Source organism: Pavona decussata, unplaced genomic scaffold (assembly GCF_977016875.1).
Source record: "Pavona decussata unplaced genomic scaffold, jaPavDecu1.1 SCAFFOLD_186, whole genome shotgun sequence".
NCBI classification, from domain to species: domain Eukaryota; kingdom Metazoa; phylum Cnidaria; class Anthozoa; order Scleractinia; family Agariciidae; genus Pavona; species Pavona decussata.
The window spans coordinates 2,096,828-2,116,277 of NW_028145595.1; the positions used below are offsets into that span (position 1 = coordinate 2,096,828).

Genomic DNA, 19,450 nt, shown 5'->3' on the forward strand with positions numbered 1-19,450 from the left:
TTATCAGTACCGACTATTTATTTAATCAGTGACAATAATATGGGTGTAACCATTCCTTAACAACTTATTAGTACCGACTATTTATTTAATCAGTGACAATAATATGGGTGTAATCATTCCTTAACAACTTATCAGTATCGACTATTTATTTAATTAGTGACAATAATATGGGTGTAATCATTCCTTAACAACTTATCAGTACCGACTATTTATTTAATCAGTGACAATAATTTGGGTGTAACCATTTCTTAATAACTTACTAATACCGACCATTGCTTTAATCAGTAACAATAATATGGGTGTAACCATTCATGAATAACTTAACAGTACCGACGATTACTTTAATCACAGACAATATGGGTCACCTCAAACAGTCCCTCTCAGGACTACACTCAACTTATGTACTTATGACATGACTCCTGGGTTTAAACCATTTTACAGTAATAATATGGTTGTAACCATTCCTTAATACGTTGTCGATACCACGACAAGTTCAACCATTTATTAATAACTTAGTTTATAATACCGATAACGGTAATAATATGGGTGCAACCATTCATTATACCTATCAATGTCGAGTATTACTTTAATCATTGACAATAATATGGGGCGGAGATAATTAATTGCGGACGGAAGCGTATCTATAACCCAGCTATGATGTAAACGCCTATGTGGAAGCCATATTTGACGTCCAAACCAAGCGCTAGAGAGGCTAGAACATCAGGCTCGTCTTCTCAGTCCCAACCATCGCCAAACTGAAGAAATCGCGCCCGCTTTAGTGGCGACGAAATGGGAAAAGAGGAAAATGTATCCCAAAAAGAAATTTTGGACAAACTTGCATGCATGGCAGATAGAATTGAAGAGCACTTCGAAATTTTGAGGTCTGAAATAACTCGCATCAGTGTTTGACAGTGTGCAGCTTGTGCCCAACAGATACGACATATTCATTTGGCAATATATATACACGTCACAGTGTAAGGATTCAGGCAAGAGACTTTTACGTCCATTCACAAGAAGCCGACTAGCTTCAGGAAATTATTTGCAGAGCCGATGTTTTTTGTCGTATTCTCAGCCCTATGGCACACTTGGACAGTTCCAGCGCGGACAGCTTACAAGCATAGCCGGCTTCAGACAGGATCATCAAGCACGTCATTTGTCCGAGCGTTTGTTAGGAGTGTGCCGTTTCTGTAACGCCTTCGGAAACTGGTACTACTAGGGTGATTGCCAATACTGATAATCCATCTTGTTCCTTTAATATATTGTGTAGATTGTTCAGCTTATCCGAGATAGCGAATTCCTTTTCCGTTCTGTTTTATGAGGGGAAAGACAGGAATTACTTTATTCATGCCGGTTTTTAACGTTCTTATTCTAGAGGAAGAGAGCTCTTCATCCATAAATTTAAGGTCATTGGGTCAGACACTAAGTTTTATGGTCTCCATTCCCTAACAATTAGGGGAGGGAGAGGTCATCAGCTGCCGCTAATAATGAGTTAGCCGATCGCCTTATTAAAAAGCATGGCCGTTGAAAGACGGATGAAGCTAAGGATATTTCTTGCCGAGATGTTGAACATGAATTTTTTGTTACTCTCAATATCGCTATTTAAATTTTCGTTAGCAGACTTAACACTCGCCTGCTTGCTGTGTTTATCTTGACGATTGCTCAAGGCTCCCTTCATGGATTATTGTGCTGTTTGCGTTCATGCATATAAAAGAAATATTTTCTATTCGGCTGAGTGAAGCGAAAGAGAATGGAAATATCTTCTTTTTGTTGTCGATTACATTGTTTGGGATGCTTCCCATTGTGATCATTAAACCCTTCACAGGCCACTCCCTGTGAATATCACACCGCTTGACGCCGGCCAGTTTACTCGAGGTTACCTTTTTTATGGTAAGTAAGGTTCAGTATGCAACGATTCATGGTTTTGTCCGCGTCCATTTACATTTCATTTTGAGACCTTTGAATGCAGGGTACCACACGTACAAATAAACTGTTCTGAATATATAGTTTCGTTGCCCGATCCCTTGTAATGGAATGCACGTACCAGACGTCACTTAATGTGTAAATAGGGCAAAGTGATTGTCGGGATGACACTACGGCATTTGGAAATTTATTTGGGCCAATGTTTCAACTAGTACAACTAGTCTTCTTCAGGGCCATTCAGCCTATCTCGTCAACGCTTACGTTACATGTAACATATATTTAGCTTATCTTGCATTAATTAGTGCTTACATTATTGTAACTTCTATTTCGCATATAGCTTATCTTAATGGTCATTCTGTAACTTTTACTTAGCATATATCTCCGAACCGTTTTGCCTGTGGTAATAAACTCGATTGCTGGGGGCTTCCTCCATACTCTGTTGTAAATAGAAATATTTTCTATTCGGCCAAGCGAGACGAAAGAGAATAGAAAGGCGATTACTACGTTAGTGCATGCCTATTTCCATAAATTACAGAGTGATGGCTGAGTTTAATTGTTTGTCTCACGATTGAGTGAAAGATGTGACTCAATCGTAAGACAAACGATTAAACTCAGCTATCATTTCAAACCACGATGACAAATACCGTTCACAATAGATTCAGTACAGAGTATTGCCAAGTCTCAGCTCCCTAATTACAAACACGGTAGGCGATCAAAGAACAAAAAGGATTTACGCTGAAAGACCCCTTCAAATGAAAAGGCTTTCTGATTATTATTATTATTATTCAAATAAATTTGGTTGAGAATAACTCTAAGTAGAAGTATCCACTGATATAAATTTGGTGAGAACTACAGTGGAATTTACCAGTACAGAATACCAAATACCAGTGAAGAATTAACTTGAGGTCAAAAACAATGAAATAGGCCACGATTCAATGTAAACAATCCACTGTTATCTTGGGAAAACCAATTGAACAATGCTTGATTGAAAAATTAGTTTCCCGAGAAACAGTCCAAAACAACTGCAGAACAGCTGCTCGAACCAAATATATACCAGGAAAGGATTCATACTCTTTTGGGCTTTAAAATTCCATGACTTCAATTCCCGTGAGCGTTTTCTTTTTTCAGCGTCAAAATGCGCAATGTTAATTTATTCTATCGAGTGAAAATCTATTTGTTGTTTCCTTTTCGGTTTTTATAATTGCTCATGACTTTCCATAACTTTCCATGACCCACACTTAAATTCCACGACTTTCCAAGGCCTGGAAAACGAAATAATAAAAATCAATGACTTTCGGCCAAGTCTAATTCCCGTACGAACCTTTTCTCTTTCTTTTTGTGTGTGTGTGTGTGTATTGTAAGTAGTGTAGGTATTCTAAGTATTGTGATCATTGTAGGTATGGTTAGTTTAGTATAACGCATTGTTGGTGCTGTAAGTGTTGTAATTACTGTAAGTGGTGTTGGTAGTAGTGTAAGTAGTGTTTAGTATTATAAATATTGTATTGTGTCATGTAAAGTTTTAAAAATTCTAAAATAAGGGAGAACCACTGAACTTTTAAATATTTTTTTTAATCTCCCTGATTAAAACACTGATTGCTTCGTTTCCCAACACCAACGATGGACAAACTGAAGAAAACCAACGGCAAATTAATTAATACATGTTGTGGAAATTTTGACCACTGTGATGACGAATAACGTCGATAAGAATGCAGACAACGTTAAACCACATTCGATTTGTTTTTTACCACAATAACAATGTCGCGAGCAGCGTTGTCTAGACTCTTTTTTACCACAACTGTTTCTAATCTCGCAATCTGATTGGCTAATTTTCCGTTGTCGATAAGGGTCTAGACAACGCTGCTCGCGTCAATCAGCGCGCGGAAATTTTGACAGTTATGTAAAAAGTTTCTTTGATATTGTGGTAAAAAACAAATCGAATGTGCTTTAGCGTTGTCTGTACTCTTATCGACAACGATATTCGTCATCACAGTGGTCAAAATTTGTTGTGGACTCAACAACATTTTGATCACTGTGATGACGAATATCGTTGTCGATAAGAGTACAGACAACGCCAAACCACATTCGATTTGTTAAATCGACAACGGAAAATTAGCGAATCAGATTGCGAGATTAGAAACAATTGTGGTGAAAACTTAAATTAACATAAAACTTGTGTTGTCCTCACATAAACATTGTTAAATAGAAGAGAAAAATACGTATTGTTTTTAGAAAGTACGATGTTTTGAAGTCGAAATTTACAAATTTCGTTGAATATGTCATTTAAAATAAGCAATAGAAGTTAACCGTTTAAATTTTATCGGGGGGCGTTTTACCACATCATAGGCAGACATTCTATACACCGAATTCAGTTATGTAATACTAAAAATTTCGTTTATTAAACAAATTTAGGGACCTTTTATCTTCGATAATCAGGCGCGAGTGACAGCAACATTTTCTGGTAGTGCATTCATTTCATTCAATATTTTATCGCATTGTGAGGAAAGTGTCTTTTGACTTTGGCACTTGCTCGGCGCTAAGTGGTGACAAATGAGCTTGCAATTATTAAACTTAAATAGCCGATATGAATAATAAACAATCCGGTGGGCAGGTAAGGCATTTTCTTTTTATTGAAAAAGGTTGATAGGAGTTCAAACTGCTACGCGAATTACTTCACTCTAGTTACGTGCTGTTAGCACACACAAACAAAAGAGGGCAGACACAACGAGAAAAACCAATAAGGAAGTTCGCTCGATTAGCTTTGAGAGATTCATGGCCCGTAATTGGATTTTTAGAAAAGGGTAACTGCAAATCTGCTGACGACCAGAAAGTTTTCTTCTATGCATGTCCATTAAGCATTCCAGAAAATTAAAATAAATTTCACTTGTAAGTCACTAATTCTTGACCGCTGTTCTATTTCAACAGATTTCCAGGTATCGTCAAAGATTCTCAGCAATGAGGTTCCTCGTTCTCTTTGCTCTGTCACTAGCTTTAGGTAACGTTTGATCACATTCTATTAGGTTGAGTGCTTTTCTTATTATCCAGGTCTAATTTGTTTATCCAAGAAGAACAACGAATAAGTAAAATCAAATGTTGCGTTAAAGACTTTTGGCACCTAAAAGACAGTTTAAAAAGTCACTCTTCTCGGTCACACCGAGCACTTAAACATTTTTATTAGAAAAAGGGAAAGAAGGCAGTGAGAGGAGCATCTTCGTTACTGATTCTCTGATCATCCAAGCCTGCGACCCTGTTAGGTTGAAGCAACTTTAACTAAATGTTTTATAGTTATCATTTGGTCGTGAAGGTAGCATTCATCCAGGATTAAATAACATAGTCATAACTCTCAGGAACTTGAGTTAGGCATTTACTCCTGTTTCAATCTTCGTCTAATCTTTCTATGCTTTCTTTTCCTTTCGTTTTATTCCAGGCTTCAAGGAAGCAAAAGGTTTGTAGAGCAAAATCTTTTTGGCAATTAAAGTTTTCATCTAAACTAAAGGGATCCTAAGTAAAAGTACCGCAGAAATATCCTTTTATCATCATCATCAACATCATCATCATCATCATCATCATCATCATCATATTCATTAAAAGCTGGATCACTGTTTAATGCAATTTCAGGAACACGCAGAACGTAGAACAAGTAGAACACATATAGTATATGCTATTTCATGACTTATTTCATAATGGTAATTACCATAACAGTACTGCCATTTGGTCACACACGTGTTACGTTACAACTGAGGGTTCAGATCACAACTAAGCATGTGTGTGGTAAATGTTACTTTAAACGGTCACACAAAAAGGTCAGAAATGTTGATAACATTTTGTTCATATTACAGGGGACTGCAGAGGGCGTAAGCTTGATGTTGCAATTCTCGGGGACAGATCCAAAAGTTTACAACCTTGGCATCTTAAGACACTGCGAGTAGCCATCTGGAGAATAGTGAACACACTTGGAGTCTCACCAGCTGGAAACCACTTTGGTAAATGTTGTACATGGGAGGGATGGGGGCGGAACTCGCTCCCATATAGCAGTGACCGCAATAGTTTGTATCTTATGGACGGTTTTTTAAATAAATCATTTTGAGGGAGGGGGTGGAGGCGGAACTCGATCCCATATAGCAGTGACCACAATGGTTTGTATCTTATGGACGGTTTCTCAAATAAATCATTTTGACGGAGGGGGTGGGGCAGAATTCGCTTCCATATGGAGGCGATGGTCACAGATGTTTTCTTATATTTCTTTCTGCTCAAACGGTTTCTCAAATAATTCAGTCATTTTTACCGAAAATGTCTCAATCATCTATCTATACTCATGCAGGCTTTTTGAAAGCATGCACTTAAGTTGTATCTTATCATAAACTCGTAAGTTTATATAGAACCTCCAGGCTGAAATTCGTCATTTTAGACACCTGTTATATAAGACCCTCACAATAAATATATGAAGACTTATTCAGGCTGACCTCGAAAAAAGTAGGTTCTTTAGGACGGTGCCTACTATTGTTACTGCGCATACGTTCTGCGCATCGCGAGATACTCGGGTTTCCTATGGGTGGTGCCAACTAATACAGGAATATTTTTGCGCGGTTTAAAACTATACGGATAAAGCAGAACTTACCAAATGCTTTTGATATCTGAAAAGAAAATTGGGGGTAACCATGCATTTTTCAGAGATAATTAAGCTTTAATTTAGGAAAAAATCCCATGCATTGCTTTATATTTGGGCGTTTTTTAGAGATATTATTGCTTAATTATCTCTGAAAAATGCGTGGTTACCCCCAATTTTCTTTTTGGATTCCAATAGGTCTTGGTAAGATCTGCTTTTCTCGCATAGTCATAAACCGCACAAAAATACTTCGGTATTAGTAGGCACCGTCCTTAAATGTGGGTGTTTACTGTATCGCAATTTTAACACATGGCAGCGGCCGGATGAAGTACTCTTTGTCTTCTAAATGGTAAAAAGAACATTTAATTGGCCCTCCCTACCACCACAATGACCCGGCTTGAATAACAATAGGCTCTAGTAAAGAAGCAATTACTTAGAATACACCTTAACTTATATAATAGGGGTTTATGAATCAGAATCTGACCCACGGGTCTTCTTCGCTTGGTTCTAAATAATCGTGAGACACACATCCAGCCACACCCCAGTGCGCCATGAACATTTGATAAACTAATGTAAGACACTCGCTTGACTCAGCAGAGAGACACCTGGAACCTTTGGGGTAGCTCTTCTTCATTCTTAAAGGAACCGGTTCTTAACTACAGCAACTCGACGACAATTCTACAACTATTCAGTTCCATTCTACGTCGACTCTACAACTAATCTAAGACTATTCTACTCGATTCTACATCTTTGTTACATCTTCTCTACGAGTATCACTCAAATCACGCCTTACTTTATAGTGCGCTGTAAACATGTTCACGACTGTAATTCAACCAAGGCCAGATGGTTCCAACCAGAGATAAGAATTGGTTTTGCCAAAATACACTAACAGGAAAGAAGAACACAACTGTTCTAAGAAAATAGATAGAAAGAGAAACCAATCAGGTTGATAAAATCCTTAAGTGTTTTGCCTTGATTTCAACCTTCGAGGAGGCCCAAGCCAAGGTTAAAGGATTAGTAGGCAAACCTGTCCACAGGCACAGCTGTTAACTAATAAAATAATCTGGAAAATATCCATCAAAACTATCGAAAGTAAATAACAACTGTATTCTAAAATTAAAGTCGAAAACACACCCTTACATTAGCTTCACAACATTCCCCCTTGTAAATTTAGACATCGTCCCTGTCCTTTGAACAAATTACTTCAAAAAGGATCCCTGTAATTAAGTTACAAGCCGTACGGCTTTAAGGCCGCGATGGACGCATCATCTTTATTTAGTGCCTACACTTTGAATAGCCAAACAATACAATATCTGCATCAATGGAAACCATAAATTATTGTGGTAGTTTTGTTAAAAACAGAAACTAGCGCTAGTTCTTTGGAAGCAGATAGCCCAGAGTAAAAGGTTTTGTATATTTTTTTCAGATTCTCCCCATTTGCACGGGGAAAGTCGCTAAAACCACTTAGTATATACGATTTATTCTCGGGCCTCTAGGGCCGGAGATCGTTTGATAATTTCTTCTTTGTGTGCTCTAAAAGTGGTCTCATAGGTAGATTGTCAAATATTTTGTGCAGTTTTGACCAAGACATAGCAAAAATCCAGAGCCAATGCCCTTTCATATTAAAATAGTGCCACCTTTTAATTAGGACAACCGACTATGAAAATGAGATTTTACTGTTTTACTGTGATTTTCTTTCAGGTATCATACAATTCGGCCCAACCTCAATCTTGAACAACAGATTTAACAACAAGTATTACCATAACAAGGCAAACCTGAATAGGCTGGTGGGTCAAAGATTCGCGCGCATTGCAAAAGAATATGGAACCCGCATAGATATAGCGGAGAGACTTGCCCTCTACCAACTGTTTACTCCTTCGGGTGGGGACAGACGAGATGCAGCAAACATCATGCTGATATTTACGGATGGAAGGCCAACGGGATGGGACCAAAAGAACTTCACACCATTCAAGCATTTAACAGCCGGATTAGAGGTTTGTTAACCTTATGGCGGTGACTGTAATTAGTTATATACGTACACTCTTTTTTTTTTTTAATAGGAATTTGTTTTATAAAATTATCGAGGTTGAAGTTTGCAAATTTTTAAGAGCAGGCTAAGATTTTAAATAGAACATAATTTTGTGTGTTGAAAATTTGTAAATACAATACAATTACCGATATGTTTTTAACTAAACCGTAAAGTTCTTCCTTTCTCTAAACGGCAAAACTAGCCAATAAAACGATAACAACCTGCATTAGCAAAATGTTCGATGCTTAAAAAATGACAGTTCGATACAGCTCGCATATCTGGACAGCAAACACTTGTAATTGATTCCCCATTACATTCTAAAACGGAAATGTCATACGCTATATCAAAGAATATTCACAATATTTTCAGCCAAGAGAGCCTCTTTTGTTTCAGCCTAGCATCGGCAGAATATTCCGCCTGGGCCGGAAAATCAATATTGTTATAAAGAGAAAAGAGTGTATTGCTATTGGTCACAAACTGGGCATGGATTTTAACTTCTTTCTTTTTTTTTTTTTTTTTTTTTTTGTTTGGGGTGGACTATACGTCGGTTTGTGGTCTGCTAGTGAAGTATACACTCGATTGCAAAAACGTTGACACCTAAAAAGCATAAACCATGAACGATGAGACCGAATGGCTTAGTTTTATGGGTATAAGTGTACTAAATTTATTTGCATAACATTCTATTCCCGTGCGACGGTTGATAACCAAAATTAGTTGCACGTGGTGAACAATGGCAACTGTCCAAGCTTTCCTTAAATTGTCCAAGTTGGCCAACGAGGGCCAATTTGAGTGATATACAATTCGCGATTTGCCCAAGTTCAAAACAGGCAATGAACTTAAGCAATATTTGGTAGAAAATTATTCGGAAGAAAGTCAACACTGCATTTTTTTATTGCAAAGAATGAGAATGGTAAATTATTGATTATTGAAACGAGGTTATTGTTTAAACACTACCCACAAATCCGTTGGGTCTCATCGTTCACGGTTTGTGCATTTTAGGTGTCAACGTTTTTGCAATCGAGTGTAGATTTATCTGTTTGGCATCATGTCTGCGAGAGGCATCCGGGGAATGGGGGATAGGATATTCGCAAATGTGAGGAGGGGGTCTGGGTATTCGAACTTGTCATGATGTGTATGCATAATGTCACGATAATAATTGCTATAAATATTTTTCATCACTGTACTACAGCCCAGAAAGATTCTTTAAAAAATTTGGAACAACTTACTAAGTGAAATAATGTTCTAGTTACTTACCTATTTTAGAAAATGCTTCCAGTTTGTCAAAATGTCTTGTCACAGTCCGAGAAATCAATTTAGCACAACGTCTCCGGGTCTCAGATCTTAATAAACATAAAACAAAACCAACAAATAATAAAGCCATTGGAAAACTCGGAAAGAATCAGTTTATATTTCAAAATTCTTCTCTTAAAAATTGCAACCTCTTGGCTTAAGATTAAAATATCTACCTGCTTATCGTGATGTAGTTCGCCAGCGCTGTCAGGTGCGAGACATGCTAGCTTCATTCCCCTCGGACGCCTGTCTGCTCGCCGCTGAAGAAGCAATACTGCATATTTCTGTCAAAACTGTGTCACACATATCAAGCCGGTTTTGTGAAGTCCCATCATTTTAGTTTAATCATGCAATGTTCCATTCTTTTCTTTGATAAGCTTGTCTCCAAACCGCAAAGATCAAAAGAAAACCTTTCAACAGTTTTAAACTCGCGTGTGGACGTCAACAATAAAACGAATCAAAATAAAATCCTAGGTTCCCGGCGGCTCCTACAGTTACAATATTCGAAAATTTTAGCTTCATTTCGATTAAACCAATCCCAGTAAGGCAATAATTAAGAAATTATCAAACATATGCCGTTTTTCGGAGATGATTATTTGAGAATTCTCGGCTCCAAAGTTTCGATTTTCTCGTTCTTCAAGTCTTTCACGACGGCTCCCAGCGAACCCAAGCACGTACAGTTGTAATATTCAGAAAATTTAGCTTCATTTCGTTTAGACCATTCACTAGAACAATATTAAAGAAATTAGTAAACACATACCGTATTTTCAAGCAGATTCATGGCTCATTCATGGCTCCGTAGTTTGGCTTGAATCTTGTTTCATTCAGATTTCATTCATGTAGAGAAATTTTTGCCAAAACACCGGCGACCGCCAACACCTTTCAAATTCGCGCCTTTTTTGGTTAGTCACGTGAACTAAAATACCGGAAACGCCATTCTTTCTTAAATTCTTAACTGTTTTTCACTCATGAATGAAATAAAATAACCAAATTTATTACTGAAACAATAAGTCCACTCGTGTTTGTCGTAAATGTATCTGCTATAATATCCAGGAAATTTGAAGCATTCAAGTGTCATCACACAAGTCACGGCCATGCCTCGGTTATATTACTTCCGGTTCCGGTTCGTCAGATGGACTTCAGAACTGGAACTTAAGCCGCCGTTACACGTTGAAACTTTTAGCTGAAACTTGTGTGCGACGGCGCTGCGAAACAAGTTTCAGCAGGCGTTGCACCGTGTGACATGGTCGGTTTCGTGAAACTTTTTCGAACTTCCGTTGCGAGACAAGTTTCACGAAAAGTAGAACCGCTTTCTACTTCTGCAACGGCTCGCAACGGTCGCAGTGGTGAAAAAACAAGAGTTTCACCGTGTAACACCACTTCGTGAAACTGGTGTCGTTCGCCGTTGCACACAAGTTTCAGCTAAAAGTTTCAACGTGTAACGGTGGCTTTATGCCCCATTCACACCAAGGCTTAAAGTTACCGTGTACCTTCAGAGAGAAAATTTTTGGATTTTCATTTTTTTTAGATAAAAATAAACTTCCCAGTAAGTTCTTACGTACAAAAAAAGAATTTTCGAACAAGAGTGAGTATTTGCCGAGAAATTGGGACGTAAGCGATTTCCACCGGAAGTTAAATTTTACTTTGATTGACAGCATATTGCTGCCGGTGTAACAAACCGTTGCGATATTTGCGCGAACGGTCTTTCTATAGTCTTGAATCCCTCACGTTCTCGCACTTCGAATATCCTGTATTTAGTGGAAGAACTTGCGTTTGTTCGACACTGAAATAAAAGAAGACAAAAGCTTTAAGCTACACTTTAAAGTAGGTAAACGTCTTAAAATCTTCCAGCAAAGTTGTTTAGTTAAACACAGTTTAAAATTGTTTCCTTCATAAAAGCTGCTTTCGGATTTTTGTCGACCACAGATTTATCCGAAGTGAAGCATAAGTTAAAGTTTACTTGAACCCTATGTCAAAGCCAATGGTTCAGCTTTCTGTTACCAATTTTCATTTTGTTAAACCTGGTTTATTTAAACATGTTTTTTTGGTGTGAATGGGGCTTTAGAGAGCCAAGCATGGGTCGTAAAAACAGGGATCTTTCAATGAACAAATTTATCTAGAGGTTTAGTATAGATCAGTCGGAAATCGAGGCCGCCTAATGGTCAATTTTGCGTTGGAGTCATTTTAAGATATTAATGCAAGTCAAAAATTTATTGAGAGGTCGAGTTTTCTTATGATGACGTGCTCACAATGCGCTTCCGTTTTTAAGAAAAAAGGTGTTACTATCGTCGTCGTTGGAATTGGAAAAAACCTGAAATGGAGCGACCTGAGGCGCGTTGCTGGCACCAAGGGAAAAGTGATTATGATCCAAAATTTTCAAACCCTGATGACGCGGATTACACAAATCCTCAACACAGCTTGCGGTGAGTGGCATTTTCTCTTTCAGTATCAATGTTAGTGTCGTCACCCCCTCCATTCCCCCCCCCCCCCCCCCCTTCACACACGCACACACACATTCACACTTTATATACTGAGCAATACATTCATAGGGAGTTGGCTTCGCCCGAAATGAGTACGTCTTTCTCCCTCATAGTGTACCGAAAGGTAGCAGAATTGCACTTTCAGAGTGTTTTAAAGGGTCGCACGAATAGACTGTGAATTCGAATCAAAAGTGTGCAAATCGAATCTAAGAATTAGAAAGGATACCAAAACCGTAGCCAGAAAATCCTGGCAGAAATTCTATCACAAAGATTAGGTTGAGTCTGAGTATCCATAACGCCACATTTAGAAGTTAAAACAGAACTATATTAGTTACTTAGGTTCCATTACCAGCCGCTGTTCGGAACAAAGACTGGACTCGAGACAGCGGCGGAAATCGAGCCTATATTTTACCCTGTTGCAGTCTTAGGGTGTGTTTCTTTGGGAAAATCGGAATCCAGATTCTTAATACAAGATCACTCGAATCATGGTCTATCAAAGAAACTGACGAATTCACTCTGGGTAAGGATTCGTTGGTTCCTTTGATACACCATGATCCGAGTTATCTTGGATCAAAAATTCGGATTCGGGTTTCCCCAAAGAAACGCACCCTTAGTTTCACATTGTAATGTTCCAGTGTAATGCCACCATAGAAATGCCCCTATGATACAAGTTAATGTTAGATCTTTCATGCATGAATGTGGAACTATGGAATGCATTTTAGTGTTTGGTTGAAGTGTCACATGAACGCTACCACACTTCACTGAGCCTCGTTCCCAGGGCTTTCTCGGTATTACAACAATTTGAAATATGATATCAAAGGCTGATCAAGTACCCCACGAGTACTTTAACAGTTTAATCAATAGGTGGGTTCATACTAGCTTAGTAAGTAGACCTTAAGTATGCAGGGAGTTCAAGTATACTTCAGAACACGTATGTTAACTTACCCTGATAAGCGTTCATATTTCAAATTCTAAGTATACTTCGAGTGACAGAGCCGTCAATCAATTTCTGCGCCAACTATTTAGCCATGTGCGTGAGTGCGCCAAACATTTTAGCTTCTACCTTACATCATGCAACCTCAAAGGATGAAAATTGCTTTCCTTGTTTGGTTAATATATTTTTTACTGCATCGACAGCGGGCTTTGCTACTTCACCAAGCCTATCACTTTCTCTTTGTGGAGGAAGAATTTAGAATAAGACAAAGAAACCACTGCCGGGCTTTGTACAATGAATTTTCTTTGTAGAAATAAAAGAACTGGGAACGATGTACAAAAATACTTACATGACTCCGTGGTCTAAATAGTCATCATCACGGTCCAATACTCGAAAGAAGGGCCGAAACTGACTAAAGTTGGAGTCATTTTCCATTTCTGCGTCGTCTAGGTTGTTCGTGTCCTTGAAAGCCGTGCGTGTTGTACAAGTCTTGCGTGTTCTGATATCTCATCGAAAAACGCATTTCATTGACATTCAATTTCCTGAAATTGTTTTGATAGTGCGTAAGTGCGCCGGTAAGGATGGGTTGAACGCGACTTGGAAGTACACTTCGGCTCTTTTGAACACGATACGTTGCCACGGCTACAAAGTAGGCTACTTAAGTTGAAATTAGACCTGTTCACATCTGAAGTAAGATTCAAGTATACTTAAGGTCTACTTACTAAGCTAGTATGAACCCACCTAATATTTCGGTCAAAAGAAATTGCTTTTCAAGATGGCAGTAGACTGAGGTCACAAGATAACAAAATCTCCAAAAGTCCTGAAGCGTGACCGTGTCATAGAAAAGGTGCGAAAATTTCAACGGAAAAACATATATTTTATAGGAGATTTGACATTCATTTGACTAGACATTTTGAAGCTTATTAATTCTTTCTAACCAGCAATCGACGGTCGCTACACTGCCTGGTCGCTTTCCGAGTGCAGTGTGAAGTGCGGAGGAGGAATACAGACACTGACAAGGACCTGCACTAATCCCCGACCATCCCACGGTGGAAAAGACTGCAGTGGACTGGGACCAGCTCAAAAGAAACAGGAGTGCAACAAACAGGAATGCCGTAAGTTTCTTTAAACAATAGATTTCAGTGGAAATTCGTGAAAAGCAAGCTTTAAAGTGTACATTGTATTTCGAATTTAAATTTCAACTGCTTCGCGCGATTAACTTTCTCGTCGGGAAAATCATGGAATCGACGGTTTCAACTTCTTGAAGATTTTAATTCAAAAATTATTAAGAATATAATTGTCATGTTGTGCTAGGGAGTAAACATTGAAATAGCCCAGTTTACGCTTCCCCTTATTAAAGTTCATCATAAAATTAAATGGCACCATGGATAATGATAAACAAAGATGTGCTATGATCTTTTTCTCAATGTTTAAATACCTTTTCAATGAATGAATCTTCAAATAAAACCACCATAAAGGTACGCAAAGCGAATCCTTATAAACGGGCTGGCATTCATTCAACCTGAACATTGTGAAGCTAAATATCTCTTTTAAACCAGCAATTGATGGTGGCTTCACTGATTGGTCGGCATCTAAGTGCAAGGTGACGTGTGGAGGAGGAATACAGACATTTACAAGGACCTGCACCAATCCCCCGCCATCCAACGGCGGAAAAGACTGCAGTGGACTGGGACCAGCTCAAAAGACACAGGAGTGTAACACACAGGCATGCCGTACGTTTTTAAACAGAATACCAGTCGTTTGACAAAAGAAACCTCAGTAAATTGCATCACACGAAAATAAGGGGGTCGACAACTTCCATTTTCCTCTATAGCTACGAAAGGTTTCAACACGAGAAGTATATTAACCAGAAAGTATAGTTTTCTTCTTACTGTTCAGTTTCTGTGTGAATGGTCTTTTACTTGTTTTATCCACAGATACATGAAAAAAAAAAACCTATTTTTTGTCTCTCAGGTCTAAGGTCCAATACCCGCAGTTTCCTTGCCCTGCTGTACTCCACACTGAGAGGTTTAAAAACATTACAACGGTAGCCTGGCAACAGCATACTCGTTTTTTTTTATCATTACAGTGACAACTTTAATTTGAACAATTTCATCCCTAGAGCTAACAATTTGAACCTCCTGTTCAACGTGTACAACACGAAAGGACCTCAATATAAATGACAATTTTAATTTAACGCACGCATTCAGAAATCCACCAACAGATTCCAGACACAAGATTTTACTGTAGTGAATGAAAGGTGTAACCACGCTCCTTAGATTATCCCTAAGTTTATACAAAATCATCACCTTTCTGCATTTTTCTTTCTTTCTATCCAACAGCACCACCCTGTTCAGCTGGTCTCGATATTGGAATCGTCCTTGACAAGTCAAAGAGCGTTAAGTTACGCAACCTAAGAACTGTCATCAAGTTCTTGGAAGACCTGATTGACAAATTCCACCCTGCACCAGACGCCGACCACTTTGGCTTCATCACGTTCCACAATAAGGCAACATTGGCATTTAATTTTGCAAATTCAAAGTACCATAACAAAGACGCCTTGGTGAGCAGAATCGCCAACGAGCCCATTAAACTAGAACTGGAAACACGGACAGATCTGGCTTTAAAGATGGCGAGGGACGAACTCTTCACCGAGGCTGGAGGAGACAGACCAGACAAACCTAATGTTATGATTGTACTGACTGATGGAAAACCGACAAGACTATCGAAGAATGCATTTAAGAAATTTGCAGAGGGCATTTCAGAGGAGTTTAAGGTTTGTAGATCATAATGCAATTCTTGGGGATACATTGAAAAGCCGACCCATACAACCCTGCATGTAACTGCATGATATGACTTTAGACTTTCTTTAGGCTTTCGTTGTTTTAACATATTTTGAATAGATGTCGACCCTAGGATAAAGTTTGCTTGAAGTACGTTATGACGTCATAAATAAGAATATCCGCCATGTTTGATCCGCCATCTTATAACTTCTTTTACAGATGAAATAATGAAAGATGTTAAAATGAAACATTAAATGAGCTGAACCTGCTAAGGGAACGTAAAAGATATAACCTATAAAATATTAATTGATTTTAAGCCTGGGTGAGCATGCCTCCGGGCACTTAAACGTAAACTGTGGATATAAAAGCCCATAAACACTTGGAAAAACGCTTATAGCACGGGAAACGTGAACAAGAGACATCAACGGAGCCACTTGCTTATTTTTTGGCCAAACGATTCGCCTTAATTTTTTAATGTTTAATGAAAATGTTCCATTCGCAAACAATGCTTTCGAAAATCCCAACGAAACGATATACATCCCGTACAACATAAATACTGAACCATTCGTGAAATTAACCTCCTATGAAATTTCATGCCTGAGCGTAAAGTGGCAATGTTTTCTTTATAACTAACAGTACTCAAACATTACAGGAGTTTGTCGACACCTTAAATTGAACAGATTTGGCAAAATCGTGCGTCAAATGGAATATTGCATTATTATTATTATTATTATTATTATTATTATTATTATTATTATTATTATTATTATCATCATTATTATTATTATTATTATTATTATTATTATTATTATTATTATTATTATTATTATTATTATTATTATGCGCAGTAAAACTATCTGTATGCACGGTATAAGAAGCACCACAGGGCGCGTAGCGTAACCTGTGAGCCAAGCGAAACTTAAAATATCATGTAAATAAATCAATAAAATATATATACATATATAAAAAATATAAAATATATAAAAATATATAAAAGCCATAGTCTAAAAATATAAATTATATAAAAATATCTAAAAGTCATAGTTTATATAAAAATGTATAAAAGTCATAGCTGGTCTATTCATGGCTGGTCTATCAATCTTGGTATAATAAAACATCATGTTACTACTTTGAAAGTTCTTGCAATGTTCAGCGTCGCCGATAAAACCGCCTTCTGCATTTTCTCTAGGCCTTGAGTAGTCTTCCGCCCAACCAGTGATCGCACACTAATCTCTGTCTCTTCCGACCAGCCGCCTAGCACATCCATGATAATGTTATTTTGGTGCACCCCATATCCTTTGTATTGCTCCTTCAGTTCCCACCTCAAGGGACCATACTTCATGGTTTTCTCCTCGCTCTTCTTCTCTCGATTACTAATCCATGGACAACTCATCTCTATGGTCATGACTTTCTTGCTCTCATGATTCACAACCCTCGCATCGACCCGGTTGGCTCGCACCTCCTGATGATCTGCAATTATTAATATTATTATCATTATTATTATTATTATTATTATTATTATTATTATTATTATTATTATTATTATTATTATTATTATTATTATTATTATTATTATTATTATTTACAGGAAAAGCACGTCACCACGGTTGCTGTTGGAATCGGGCCTGGAGTTAACAAGGAGATCCTCCAGCAAATTGCTGGACCTGGGAACTCTGTAGTTCAGGTCGAAGATTTCTCACAACTGGAAAAGATGATCCAAACCATCAAAGCATCTGCTTGTTCAGGTGGGTTCAACAATGAATTAGAAGAAGCAACTTCATTGGTCAAAAAACAACTCTATAGAGTGTTTTCACATGACGTCACAGCGGCCATGTTGGTGTCCCAAAACAAAGAAATGGTGGCCATGTTGGTGTCCCAAACTAAACCTCTGGGAATTGAACTCTATCTTTATGTAAATAATTTCTTTTGTTTCAGTAAACCAATATGGCCGGTAGTCACGTGAATGAAAACACTCTATAACACGACACTGTGTTGAACTCAACACGCAATTCCTAAATCTCTGAAATTGCATCACGTGTGCCCTCCTGAAGCGTAACTTCCTGTATAGCAAGACATGCTTGTTTGTAGTGTCGGAGTCAAAATGGCTGTTGTTAAGACACATGTATGGAAAATGTCCGATTAATTTCAACCTAAACATTGTACGGGACCACCTCGGAAAAACTCTTTTGCTGGGCCGAGCGACCGATAATTCGATGTTAAACTAAAAGAATACAAGGGGAGAAAATTTCTTTGAAAACGGAAGGGAGAGCTTGTGCCAGTACAAATTAAACTTGTCAGTTTTTGGACACATTGTTTACTGTCACCTGTTTATATTTAATGGTGGACAGTTTACGTGTTTAGTATGACAGAGACAAAACATTTTCAAACTCAATTACTGCACTGTTTTCATCTTTCAGAATGAAGAAATGCAGCAAAGCTACTTCCGATCGGGGATCTACCAATGAAACACTTGGCCAGGGGATTTCTCGAAAATTTGGTTGAATAGTTTAATCGGGGGTTTAGCCACTTCTCAAAGGAATTCAATAAAAGGGAAAATGTCAACTGCTTGCGTTTGTCTTATTTGGGGGTACAAAATGAGGGCGCTATTAAAATGTACAAGCTTAAGATTATTTTAAGTTTCTAATAAAATCCTCTTGCCATTTTTACATTAAGTACTGACATCAAAGCTACAAACAATGGCAAAGACAATCATAACCATATTATCTACCCCGCTACTAATCTGACCGCTTCTCAGTTTTCTCTAACGACAGCTTGGCAATTTTGCTTCGTTAATCCAGAATAAAGGGAAGAAACTTACCGTTAGACCCAATCAAGATGTAGCAAACGAAAACCCAATCAGAATGCAGTCTATTATATTTATGTCGAATGTATGCGTGTATTTTTATGCAAGAATCACATCATGCTTTCACTCGGAGGTTCCCGTCCCTAAAACACGAACAATAAGGTTTAAGTCCACTGAGTTTTGCCAGGTGTCTTCTAGCAATTTTAATAAATTGCGATTATCACTCCACCACTCCAATATTTCCAGAGATATTCTTGATTTGTTATTTATCTTTGTACTGAAAGGATTTGTGACGTCATCAGTTTTTGACAAAAACTTGAATATCTCCGGAACGAGGAAAAATGTTTGCAAAAAGAAAATGCCATTCCTGTTCTCTTTGAAAGGCCTTTCAAATAAGCGTAAGTTATTTTTTACTTCATAGACGCTATAATAGCGAGAGTCCGTAAGTTCGGGAATTTATCTCACTCAAACGTCTGCCATTTACTTTTGCCAGGGATTTAGCTGTTTCTCGTATTATCGGGGTATCCGCAATAGCGAGGTGTCCCAAAGCGACAGTTGACCGTAAAGCTTTATTTTATGAACTCACAGAGCACGTCCGCGATCACCAA

General features: G+C 38.0%; 1 protein-coding gene across 1 annotated transcript; it reads left to right on the plus strand.

Annotated features, from left to right (window-relative positions):
* The first annotated feature begins 4,407 nt into the window (after positions 1-4,407).
* LOC146462652 (matrilin-1-like) lies at positions 4,408-18,480 on the plus strand. The gene is made up of 9 exons (XM_085085445.1): positions 4,408-4,912; positions 5,345-5,362; positions 5,757-5,900; positions 8,225-8,517; positions 12,112-12,265; positions 14,198-14,371; positions 14,816-14,989; positions 15,599-16,032; positions 17,628-18,480. The coding sequence occupies exons 1-9, from the start codon at positions 4,873-4,875 to the stop codon at positions 18,000-18,002; spliced, it is 1,806 nt and encodes a 601-aa protein (XP_084941571.1). The 5' UTR covers positions 4,408-4,872; the 3' UTR covers positions 18,003-18,480.
* The last annotated feature ends 970 nt before the right edge of the window (positions 18,481-19,450 follow it).

Bases quoted from the DNA above. Each gene is read 5' to 3' on its own strand.
- LOC146462652 (XM_085085445.1), top strand. From the start codon at position 4,873: ATGAGGTTCCTCGTTCTCTTTGCTCTGTCACTAGCTTTAG. The intron at 8,518-12,111 runs GTTTGTTAACCT...TCCGTTTTTAAG, and splicing joins ATTTAACAGCCGGATTAGAG to AAAAAAGGTGTTACTATCGT. The intron at 14,990-15,598 runs GTACGTTTTTAA...TCTATCCAACAG, and splicing joins GTGTAACACACAGGCATGCC to CACCACCCTGTTCAGCTGGT.